Below are 12,393 nucleotides of genomic sequence, written 5' to 3' on the forward strand. Positions count from 1 at the left end.
TCTGTAGTTTCTCGGTCTGTAGTTTCCTGGTCTGTAGTTTCCTGGTCTGTAGTTTCTCGGTCTGTAGTTTCCTGGTCTGTAGTTTCCTGGTCTGTAGTTTCCCGGTCTGTGGTTTCTCGGTCTGTAGTTTCCTGGTCTGTAGTTTCTCGGTCTGTAGTTTCCTGGTCTGTAGTTTCCTGGTCTGTAGTTTCCTGGTCTGTAGTTTCCTGGTCTGTAGTTTCCCGGTCTGTGGTTTCTCGGTCTGTGGTTTCTCGGTCTGTGGTTTCTCGGTCTGTAGTTTCTCGGTCTGTGGTTTCTTGGTCTGTAGTTTCCCGGTCTGTAGTTACCTGGTCTGTAGTTTCTCGGTCTGTGGTTTCTCGGTCTGTAGTTTCTCGGTCTGTAGTTTCTCGGTCTGTAGTTTCTCGGTCTGTAGTTTCTCGGTCTGTAGTTTCCTGGTCTGTAGTTTCCTGGTCTGTAGTTTCTCGGTCTGTAGTTTCCTGGTCTGTAGTTTCCTGGTCTGTAGTTTCCCGGTCTGTGGTTTCTCGGTCTGTAGTTTCCTGGTCTGTAGTTTCCTGGTCTGTAGTTTCCTGGTCTGTAGTTTCCTGGTCTGTAGTTTCCTGGTCTGTAGTTTCCCGGTCTGTGGTTTCTCGGTCTGTAGTTTCCTGGTCTGTAGTTTCCTGGTCTGTAGTTTCCCGGTCTGTGGTTTCTCGGTCTGTAGTTTCCTGGTCTGTAGTTTCCTGGTCTGTAGTTTCCCGGTCTGTGGTTTCTCGGTCTGTAGTTTCCTGGTCTGTAGTTTCTCTCTCCGTAGTTTCCTGGTCTGTGGTTCTCTCTCCGTAGTTTCTCGGTGTGGAACGGCGTGTCCTCGCTCCTCGGCTCGCTCCTCATCTCCGTGGTTTCTCGGTCTGTAGTTTCTCGGTCTGTAGTTTCCCGGTCTGTAGTTTCCCGGTCTGTGGTTCTCTCTCCGTAGTTTCTCGGTCTGTAGTTTCTCGGTCTGTAGTTTCCCGGTCTGTGGTTCTCTCTCCGTAGTTTCTCGGTGTGGAACGGCGTGTCCTCGCTCCTCGGCTCGCTCCTCATCTCCGTCCTCCACACGGACCGGATCCCGCCCACTCTGGCGCTGAACTCCGGGCTGCGATTGGACGAGGGCTCCGGCGCCGTCATCACCCGCTCGCAGCTGCTCCTCACAGACCCCGACACGGCGCCTCAGAACCTCACCTTCACCCTGACGCAGCTGCCGCGCTTCGGAGCCGTCCTGGTCCACGAGGAGCCGCTGCACCGGAGCCGCAGGTACTTTACCCAAATCTAAACATAGACACATGTTACTTAACATCACACACTCATCCTGCAGAGTCCAGACGCCCAATATTATTAACCCCTTAACTCCCGCCTGAACCGAGCACAGTTTCTCCAGTTTGGCTTTACCCCAATCCAAAAGCTTCTGGAAAAAAGCTGTGAAAATAGCAACAAAACTGAGACAAAAACATTGATGAAAAAGTGGCAAAAATGTCACAAGGAATTGATTAAAAAAATTACGAAAAAATGACAAAAATTTGACCAAAAAATGACACATTTTTGTCATTTTTTGTCACATTTTGGATAAAAAATGTACAAAAAAAATGACAAAAATGTGATATAAAATTGACATAAAAATTATTAGAAAAATGTGACAAAAATTGACGAAAAAATGACTAAATGTGACAAAAAAATTACAAAATAGCAACAAAACTGAGACGAAAACAATGATGGAAATGTGACAAAAAAGTGAGGACAATTTGATGAAAAAGTCGCAAAAATTATTAGAAAAATGTGACAAAAAATGTACGAAAAAATGATCAAATTTGATCAAAATGTGATAATTTGACAAAAAAAATTCAAAACTGTGTCAAAAAATTACAAAAATATGATAAAAAATTGACAAAAAAATATGACAAAATAGCAACAAAACTGAGACGAAAACAATGATGGAAATGTGACAAAAAAGTGACGAAAACATTGACAAAAAAATTACAAATAAATGACAAAAATTTGACAAAAAAATTACTACAAAAATGTGATAAACATTTGACAAAAAAAGTTACAAAAATGAGTTGAATACCCAACAAAAAATGATGGAAAAAAAATCTGATGACGTGAGGAAAAAGATCCTCTCGGTTCAGGCGGGGGTTAGGAGGTTAAAGGCTGTAAACCTGACTTTTTCATCACTTCGTTTGCGCTCATTATTTGTTCATTTTTAATAATTTGCTGTGTCGAAAAATCATCCCCAACATCTCCAGCACGTTTCTTCACAGGGACAGGTTTAAGCCCGTTTCACAAATGTCTTCTTTCACAATTCACTTGAGGAGGGAAAAACTGTTTCATTCCTTTATCTGGAAAAATGAATAAAAAAGTCTTCATAAATAATTTCTCCTGTTCAGTCCAATCCAATCCAATCCACAGCTTAGAACGCTCTGCCCCCTCTGGTTTTACGGTTGGTCTTCGGAACCACGAGCTGGAGCTGGGCCTCAGACCTCAGGGCGCGTGGGGGGCGGGACATGTGGATGAGGTGTGTGATGTACAGCAGGGCCGGTCCATTCAGAGCTTTAAAAACAAACAACATTTTAAAATCAATTCTAAAATGAACAGGGAGCCGGTGCAAAGACGCGAGGATCGGGGGGATGTGTTCACGTGTTTTGGTCCGTGTTAAAAGTCGTGCCGCAGAGTTCTGGACTCACTGCGAGCGGGAAAGTGCTTCATGGCCGATGCCCGAGTCGTCCAGACGGCCGGAAATAAAAGCGTGCACGACTCGCTCAAAAAGATTAAAAGATAAAAACGGTTTAACTTTGAATAAAAGACGAAGATGATAAAAACAAAAAACAAAAACGCCATTAATCTGTTTATCAAATTTAAAATCACTGTCTGTGGTGATGCCAAGGCTGGGGACTTTGGGACGTGAATAATTTTGTAGATCTCAAGTCTGTGAGGGCAGATCCAAATGTTATGATTTCTGTTTTTCCCTCATTCAGTTTAAAAACATTGTGGGCTAACCAGGCCTTGACGTCACCTGGACAGTGGAGCAGGGGTGTCAGGGGGCTGTGCTCATTCTTAGCAATGGGCTGTAAATCTGACAGTCATCTGCATAAAAGTGGTAAGACATGCCGCGCTTCTTCAAAACCTCTCCAAGTGGGAGGAGGTAAAGAGCAAAAAGAATGGGTCCCAGGATCGATCCCTGGGGGACCCCACAGTGAAGCGGGGCAGAAGATGAAGTGGAGTCCCCCAGCCTGACGGAGGACGACCTACACCACTCCAACGCGGTCCCCCTGACACCCACACGATCTTAGGCGGTCTAAAAGAACTGTGTGGTCGACTGTGTCAAACGCAGCCGTCAGGTCGAAGAGCACTAACATGAATCAGTCATTAAAAACAGGTCATTAAAAACAGGTCATTAAAAACAGGTCATTAAAAACAGGTCATTAAAACAGGTCATTAAAAACCTTTAAAAGTGCAGACTCAGTCCTGTGCAAAGCTTTGTAGCCTGACTGATCTAGGTCTAAAGTGCCATTTTCATCTAAAAAAGGGTTAGGGTTTTTCTCTAAGATTTTCGATACCAGGGGTAGTTTGGAGATTGGGCGATAATTTTCCAAATTTGCAGGGTCAAGGCCAGGCTTTTTAATCAAAGGCACAACAACAGCTTTCTTACAAAAGAAAAAAGGTTCAAAAAGGCAAATAACAAATGTCTGTTCAGGGGAGTTTATAAGGGATTGTGCCGCCCTCTGCTGGACTAAACTCGGCACTGCAGCTGTGCATGTGTTTGTGTGTGCAGTTATAACTGTATATTATTATCAAACATTAATGATAGAGTTACAGCTGATAAGAACAACGTTTTAACCTGGAGTTGTTCTGTCTGATTTGTGTCAGAGCTGATCACAGGTCAGACGATATTCTTGGTAAAAATCGGTATTTTTACACTTTAACATGTGGCTGTGTTTTCTGCAGTTTCCCTGAGGTGTTTTTTTTTACTTTTTAACATTTTAAAATGTTTATTGCAAGAAGTGCAGATGGAACAAAAGACATTAAGAAAAGAAAAAGAGAAACATGAGAAAACGACACACATGAGGTTTGACACAGGACCAGTACATTAACCTCTTAACTCCCGCCTGAACCGAGAGGATCTTTTTCCTCACGTCACATTTTTTTTTCCATCATTTTTTTGTTGGGTATTCAGCTCATTTTTGTAACTTTTTTTGTCCTTTTTTTGTCACATTTTTGTCATTTTTTGTCCATTTTTTTGTCCTTTTTTTGTCACATTTTTGTCATTTTTTGTCACATTTTTGTCATTTTTTCATCTATTTTTCATCACATTTTTATCACATTTTTGTCACATTTTCATCACATTTTTGTCACATTTTTGTCACATTTTTGTCACATTTTTGTCACATTTTTGTCACATTTCCATCATTGTTTTCGTCTCAGTTTTGTTGCTATTTTCACACCTTTTTCCCAGAAGCTTTTGGATTGGGGTAAAGCCAAACTGGAGAAAATGTGCTCGGTTCAGGTGGGAGTTAAGGGGTTAAGCAGTAAAAATAAACAACAAATATTTTAGTGTATTAGTGCCGCCGTCACTATAACCACCACCACAAAGAACAAAAAAGAATTCATAAGGAATTTAGAGTCAAGTAAATCCACAGAACAGAAAAGACAAAGAAAAATAACCGCATTTCCTTAATGAATGAATAATTTGGTGGTAATTCAGTGTGAGGAGTTCTTCTCTTCCAGTTAGTCCTGAGTCTCGTCAATCTAAAAACCTCTGGATAAAAACTCAAAATAGCAACAAAAAACAAGACAAAAACAAGGATGAAAAAACAACAAGATTTAAAAGGCCACAAAAAAATGACATAAAAGTGATGGAGAAAAAGTGATGAAAAGTGACGGCAACAACGCAAGGAAAAAGATCCATTTAGTTAAGTATTGTTGGTCTTTCAAATGGGACGTTACACTGGCCTATAAGCTCAAGGCAAGACGTTTTTAGATTTGGGTAAAGCTGAACTGGAGAATATGTGTTTGGTTCAGGCGGGGGTTAAAGGGATGTTTCAGGATGTTTGACAAAGGGCCTCATGTCCTCGTTTTCCAGAGTGTTGCTGATTTATGGAGATATTTTTTTTGTCATTCATGCAGTTCTTATGTTTGTGGCGCTAGGCTAATGCTAGGCTAGTGCATTTCTATGGTATCAGCTAGCCTGCATTAAAAACAGTGTGACCCGCTCCACAGATTGCATTTAACCCCTTAACTCCCACCTGAACCGAGCACATTTTCTCCAGTTTGGCTTTACCCCAATCCAAAAGCTTCTGGGAAAAAGCAACAAGACTGAGACGAAAACAATGATGGAAATGTGACAAAAAAGTGACGAAAATTGATGAAAAAGTGGCAAAAATGTCACAAGAAAATGACCAAAAATGTACAAAAATATGAAAAAAAAATTACAAAAAAATGACAAAAATGTGACAAAAAATGACAAAATAGCAACAAAGCTGAGACAAAAAATTGATGAAAAAGTGGCAAAAATGTCACAAAAATGTCACAAGAAATTGACAAAAAATTGATGAAAAATTGGCAAAATGTGATTAAAATTTGACAAAAAAATTACAAAAATGTTTTTTTTTAAATGACAAAAATGTGAGAAAAATGACAAAAAAAAGTGACCAAAAAGTTACAAAAATGAGTTGAATATCCCCCAAAAAATGATGGAAAAGAATCTGATAACGTGAGTAAAAAGATCCTCTCGGTTCAGGCGGTTTAAGAGGTTAAAATACCTTATATTTGAGCAGCATCAGCTTCGTGGTTGTATAAGCTACGCGGCGGCGGAGTGATCTGCGAGAAAATAGTCCCTCAAAATGTGATCATTCATGTGATGCAGGTCAGTTATTTTCCAAACATGATTCTATGGACACATGTATATGGTCAGTCTGGTGTTATAAGTGATTTGCCTCAGGTGCTCTGTGGAGCGGGTCACACTGTTTTTAATGCAGGCTAGCTGATACCATAGACATGCACTAGCCTTGCACTAGCCTAGCGCCACGAAACTCTTCAAACATAAGAACTGCATGAATTAACATTGTGACTCTGTTTCCGTCCAGGCGTTTCTCGCAGCTGGACGTGGACCTCGGCGCCGTCCGTTACCAGCACCGCCTTCACTCCCGCGCCGCCATCGACTCCTTCCACTTCCTGCCCAGCGACCAATCGAACGCCGGCTTCCTGCTGCACGGGCGCCTGAGCCGCGAGGCCGCCGTGTTCACCGTGCAGGTGTGGCACAGCGGTTAGTCTCCCGGCACGTGCGACGGCGCTGACCGTGTGTGTGTGTGTTGTAGATCGAGCGCCCGGACCGCTCGCTGCCCTCGCTCCTCGCCCTCCGCACGCCCTCCGCCATCACCGCTCTGGGCGCCGGACGCTTCGGCCTCGTCCTGGACAAGTCCCACCTCCAGGCCACGGACGAGGAGTCGGACGATCGAGAGCTGGTCTTCACCGTCACCGAGGAACCGAGACACGGCCACCTGGAGAACCTGCTGACGGGTAACGATCCTCACGAAACTGACCCAGAGTCCAGAGTCTCCTCCTCTGATCCTCATGAAACTGACCCAGAGTCTCCTCTTAGTCCAACGATCCTCACGAAACTGACCCAGAGTCTCCTCTTAGTTCAACGATCCTCACGAAACTGACCCAGAGTCTCCTCTTAGTCCAACGATCCTCACCTTTCAGACTCCTTCATAAAGAGCCGTTTCTGTGTTTCAGGCTCCTTCATAAAGAGCCGTTTCTGTGTTTCAGGCTCCTTCATAAAGAGCCGTTTCTGTGTTTCAGGCTCCTTCTTAAAGAGCCGTTTCTGTGTTTCAGGCTCCTTCATAAAGAGCCGTTTCTGTGTTTCAGACTCCTTCATAAAGAGCCGTTTCTGTGTTTCAGGCTCCTTCATAAAGAGCCGTTTCTGTGTTTCAGGCTCCTTCATAAAGAGCCGTTTCTGTGTTTCAGGCTCCTTCATAAAGAGCCGTTTCTGTGTTTCAGGCTCCTTCATAAAGAGCCGTTTCTGTGTTTCAGGCTCCTTCATAAAGAGCCGTTTCTGTGTTTCAGGCTCCTTCATAAAGAGCCGTTTCTGTGTTTCAGGCTCCTTCATAAAGAGCCGTTTCTGTGTTTCAGACTCCTTCATAAAGAGCCGTTTCTGTGTTTCAGGCTCCTTCATAAAGAGCCGTTTCTGTGTTTCAGGCTCCTTCATAAAGAGCCGTTTCTGTGTTTCAGACTCCTTCATAAAGAGCCGTTTCTGTGTTTCAGACTCCTTCATAAAGAGCCGTTTCTGTGTTTCAGGCTCCTTCATAAAGAGCCGTTTCTGTGTTTCAGGCTCCTTCATAAAGAGCCGTTTCTCTGTTTCAGGCTCCTTCATAAAGAGCCGTTTCTCTGTTTCAGGCTCCTTCATAAAGAGCCGTTTCTCTGTTTCAGACTCCTTCATAAAGAGCCGTTTCTCTGTTTCAGGCTCCTTCATAAAGAGCCGTTTCTGTGTTTCAGACTCCTTCATAAAGAGCCGTTTCTGTGTTTCAGACTCCTTCATAAAGAGCCGTTTCTGTGTTTCAGGCTCCTTCATAAAGAGCCGTTTCTCTGTTTCAGGCTCCTTCATAAAGAGCCGTTTCTGTGTTTCAGGCTCCTTCATAAAGAGCCGTTTCTCTGTTTCAGGCTCCTTCATAAAGAGCCGTTTCTGTGTTTCAGGCTCCTTCATAAAGAGCCGTTTCTCTGTTTCAGGCTCCTTCATAAAGAGCCGTTTCTGTGTTTCAGACTCCTTCATAAAGAGCCGTTTCTCTGTTTCAGACTCCTTCATAAAGAGCTGTTTCTGTGTTTCAGACTCCTTCATAAAGAGCCGTTTCTGTGTTTCAGACTCCTTCATAAAGAGCCGTTTCTGTGTTTCAGGCTCCTTCATAAAGAGCCGTTTCTGTTTCAGACTCCTTCATAAAGAGCCGTTTCTGTGTTTCAGACTCCTTCATAAAGAGCCGTTTCTGTGTTTCAGACTCCTTCATAAAGAGCCGTTTCTGTGTTTCAGGCTCCTTCATAAAGAGCCGTTTCTGTGTTTCAGACTCCTTCATAAAGAGCCGTTTGTGTGTTTCAGACTCCTTCATAAAGAGCCGTTTCTGTGTTTCAGGCTCCTTCATAAAGAGCCGTTTCTGTGTTTCAGGCTCCTTCATAAAGAGCCGTTTCTGTGTTTCAGACTCCTTCATAAAGAGCCGTTTCTGTGTTTCAGGCTCCTTCATAAAGAGCCGTTTCTGTGTTTCAGACTCCTTCATAAAGAGCCGTTTCTGTTTCAGACTCCTTCATAAAGAGCCGTTTCTGTGTTTCAGACTCCTTCATAAAGAGCCGTTTCTGTGTTTCAGACTCCTTCATAAAGAGCCGTTTCTGTGTTTCAGACCTTCATAAAGAGCCGTTTCTCTGTTTCAGGCTCCTTCATAAAGAGCCGTTTCTGTGTTTCAGACTCCTTCATAAAGAGCCGTTTCTGTGTTTCAGACTCCTTCATAAAGAGCCGTTTCTCTGTTTCATACTCCTTCATAAAGAGCCGTTTCTGTGATTCAGACTCCTTCATAAAGAGCCGTTTCACTGTTTCAGACTCCTTCATAAAGAGTCGTTTCTGTGTTTCAGACTCCTTCATAAAGAGCCGTTTCTGTGTTTCAGACTCCTTCATAAAGAGCCGTTTCTCTGTTTCAGACTCCTTCATAAAGAGCTGTTTCTGTGTTTCAGGCTCCTTCATAAAGAGCCGTTTCTGTGTTTCAGGCTCCTTCATAAAGAGCCGTTTCTGTGTTTCAGACTCCTTCATAAAGAGCCGTTTGTGTGTTTCAGACTCCTTCATAAAGAGCCGTTTCTGTGTTTCAGGCTCCTTCATAAAGAGCCGTTTCTGTGTTTCAGGCTCCTTCATAAAGAGCCGTTTCTGTGTTTCAGGCTCCTTCATAAAGAGCCGTTTCTGTGTTTCAGGCTCCTTCATAAAGAGCCGTTTCTGTGTTTCAGACTCCTTCATAAAGAGCCGTTTCTGTGTTTCAGGCTCCTTCATAAAGAGCCGTTTCTGTGTTTCAGACTCCTTCATAAAGAGTCGTTTCTGTGTTTCAGACTCCTTCATAAAGAGCCGTTTCTGTGTTTCAGGCTCCTTCATAAAGAGCCGTTTCTGTGTTTCAGGCTCCTTCATAAAGAGCCGTTTCTGTGTTTCAGGCTCCTTCATAAAGAGCCGTTTCTCTGTTTCAGACTCCTTCATAAAGAGCCGTTTCTGTGATTCAGACTCCTTCATAAAGAGCCGTTTCACTGTTTCAGACTCCTTCATAAAGAGTCGTTTCTGTTTCAGACTCCTTCGTAAAGAGCCGTTTCTCTGTTTCAGGCTCCTTCATAAAGAGCCGTTTCTGTGTTTCAGACCTTCATAAAGAGCCGTTTCTGTGTTTCAGACTCCTTCATAAAGAGCCGTTTCTGTGTTTCAGACTCCTTCATAAAGAGCCGTTTCTGTGTTTCAGACTCTTCATAAAGAGCCGTTTCTGTGTTTCAGACTCCTTCATAAAGAGCCGTTTCTCTGTTTCAGACTCCTTCGTAAAGAGCCGTTTCTCTGTTTCAGGCTCCTTCATAAAGAGCCGTTTCTGTGTTTCAGACCTTCATAAAGAGCCGTTTCTGTGTTTCAGACTCCTTCATAAAGAGCCGTTTCTGTGTTTCAGACTCCTTCATAAAGAGCTGTTTCTGTGTTTCAGACCTTCATAAAGAGCCGTTTCTGTGTTTCAGACCTTCATAAAGAGCCGTTTCTCTCTTTCAGACTCCTTCATAAAGAGCCGTTTCTGTGTTTCAGACTCCTTCATAAAGAGCTGTTTCTGTGTTTCAGACCTTCATAAAGAGCCGTTTCTGTGTTTCAGACCTTCATAAAGAGCCGTTTCTCTCTTTCAGACTCCTTCATAAAGAGCCGTTTCTGTGTTTCAGACTCCTTCATAAAGAGCCGTTTCACTGTTTCAGACTCCTTCATAAAGAGCCGTTTCTGTGTTTCAGACTCCTTCATAAAGAGCCGTTTCACTGTTTCAGACTCCTTCATAAAGAGCCGTTTCTGTGTTTCAGACCCCTTCATAAAGAGTCGTTTCTGTGTTTCAGACTCCTTCATAAAGAGCCGTTTCTGTGTTTCAGACTCCTTCATAAAGAGCCGTTTCTCTGTTTCAGACTCCTTTGTAAAGAGCCGTTTCTCTGTTTCAGGCTCCTTCATAAAGAGCCGTTTCTGTGTTTCAGACTTTCATAAAGAGCCGTTTCTGTGTTTCAGACTCCTTCATAAAGAGCCGTTTCTGTGTTTCAGACTCCTTCATAAAGAGCCGTTTCTGTGTTTCAGACTCCTTCATAAAGAGCCGTTTCTGTGTTTCAGACCCCTTCATAAAGAGCCGTTTCTGTGTTTCAGACTCCTTCATAAAGAGCTGTTTCTGTGTTTCAGACTCCTTCATAAAGAGCCGTTTCTGTGTTTCAGGCTCCTTCATAAAGAGCCGTTTCTGTGTTTCAGACCTTCATAAAGAGCCGTTTCTGTGTTTCAGACTCCTTCATAAAGAGCCGTTTCTGTGTTTCAGACTCTTCATAAAGAGCCGTTTCTGTGTTTCAGACTCCTTCATAAAGAGCTGTTTCTGTGTTTCAGACCTTCATAAAGAGCCGTTTCTGTGTTTCAGACCTTCATAAAGAGCCGTTTCTCTCTTTCAGACTCCTTCATAAAGAGCCGTTTCTGTGTTTCAGACTCCTTCATAAAGAGCCGTTTCACTGTTTCAGACTCCTTCATAAAGAGCCGTTTCTGTGTTTCAGGCTCCTTCATAAAGAGCCGTTTCTGTGTTTCAGACCTTCATAAAGAGCCGTTTCTGTGTTTCAGGCTCCTTCATAAAGAGCCGTTTCTGTGTTTCAGACTCCTTCATAAAGAGCCGTTTCTGTGTTTCAGACTCTTCATAAAGAGCCGTTTCTGTGTTTCAGACTCTTCATAAAGAGTCGTTTCTGTGTTTCAGACTCCTTCATAAAGAGCCGTTTCTGTTTCAGGCTCCTTCATAAAGAGCCGTTTCTGTGTTTCAGACCTTCATAAAGAGCCGTTTCTGTGTTTCAGGCTCCTTCATAAAGAGCCGTTTCTGTGTTTCAGACTCCTTCATAAAGAGCCGTTTCTGTTTCAGACTCCTTCATAAAGAGCCGTTTCTGTGTTTCAGACTCCTTCATAAAGAGCCGTTTCTGTGTTTCAGACTCCTTCATAAAGAGCCGTTTCTGTGTTTCAGACCTTCATAAAGAGCCGTTTCTCTGTTTCAGGCTCCTTCATAAAGAGCCGTTTCTGTGTTTCAGACTCCTTCATAAAGAGCCGTTTCTGTGTTTCAGACTCCTTCATAAAGAGCCGTTTCTCTGTTTCAGACTCCTTCATAAAGAGCCGTTTCTGTGATTCAGACTCCTTCATAAAGAGCCGTTTCACTGTTTCAGACTCCTTCATAAAGAGTCGTTTCTGTGTTTCAGACTCCTTCATAAAGAGCCGTTTCTGTGTTTCAGACTCCTTCATAAAGAGCCGTTTCTCTGTTTCAGACTCCTTCATAAAGAGCCGTTTCTGTGTTTCAGACTCCTTCATAAAGAGCCGTTTCTGTGTTTCAGACTCCTTCATAAAGAGCCGTTTGTGTGTTTCAGACTCCTTCATAAAGAGCCGTTTCTGTGTTTCAGGCTCCTTCATAAAGAGCCGTTTCTGTGTTTCAGGCTCCTTCATAAAGAGCCGTTTCTGTGTTTCAGGCTCCTTCATAAAGAGCCGTTTCTGTGTTTCAGACTCCTTCATAAAGAGCCGTTTCTGTGTTTCAGGCTCCTTCATAAAGAGCCGTTTCTGTGTTTCAGACTCCTTCATAAAGAGTCGTTTCTGTGTTTCAGACTCCTTCATAAAGAGCCGTTTCTGTGTTTCAGGCTCCTTCATAAAGAGCCGTTTCTGTGTTTCAGGCTCCTTCATAAAGAGCCGTTTCTCTGTTTCAGACTCCTTCATAAAGAGCCGTTTCTGTGATTCAGACTCCTTCATAAAGAGCCGTTTCACTGTTTCAGACTCCTTCATAAAGAGTCGTTTCTGTTTCAGACTCCTTCGTAAAGAGCCGTTTCTCTGTTTCAGGCTCCTTCATAAAGAGCCGTTTCTGTGTTTCACACTCCTTCATAAAGAGACGTTTCTGTGTTTCAGACCTTCATAAAGAGCCGTTTCTGTGTTTCAGACTCCTTCATAAAGAGCCGTTTCTGTGTTTCAGACTCCTTCATAAAGAGACGTTTCTGTGTTTCAGACCTTCATAAAGAGCCGTTTCTGTGTTTCAGACTCCTTCATAAAGAGCCGTTTCTGTGTTTCAGACCTTCATAAAGAGCCGTTTCTGTGTTTCAGACTCCTTCATAAAGAGCCGTTTCTGTGTTTCAGACTCTTCATAAAGAGCCGTTTCTGTGTTT

General features: G+C 43.0%; 1 protein-coding gene across 1 annotated transcript in view; it reads left to right on the forward strand.

The window, feature by feature from the left end:
• frem1b (Fras1 related extracellular matrix 1b) overlaps positions 1-12,393 on the forward strand; it is a gene marked incomplete at its 3' end in the record, with an annotated part of 95,584 nt that overhangs the window by 72,346 nt on the left and 10,845 nt on the right. Inside the window, 3 exon segments of the mRNA XM_079559057.1 lie at positions 1,006-1,263; positions 6,087-6,252; positions 6,318-6,519. Of these exon segments, the coding sequence (XP_079415183.1) occupies positions 1,006-1,263; positions 6,087-6,252; positions 6,318-6,519 (626 nt within the window).

This window comes from Gobius niger, assembly GCF_951799975.1.
Source record: "Gobius niger genome assembly, chromosome: 6".
NCBI classification, from domain to species: Eukaryota; Metazoa; Chordata; class Actinopteri; order Gobiiformes; family Gobiidae; genus Gobius; species Gobius niger.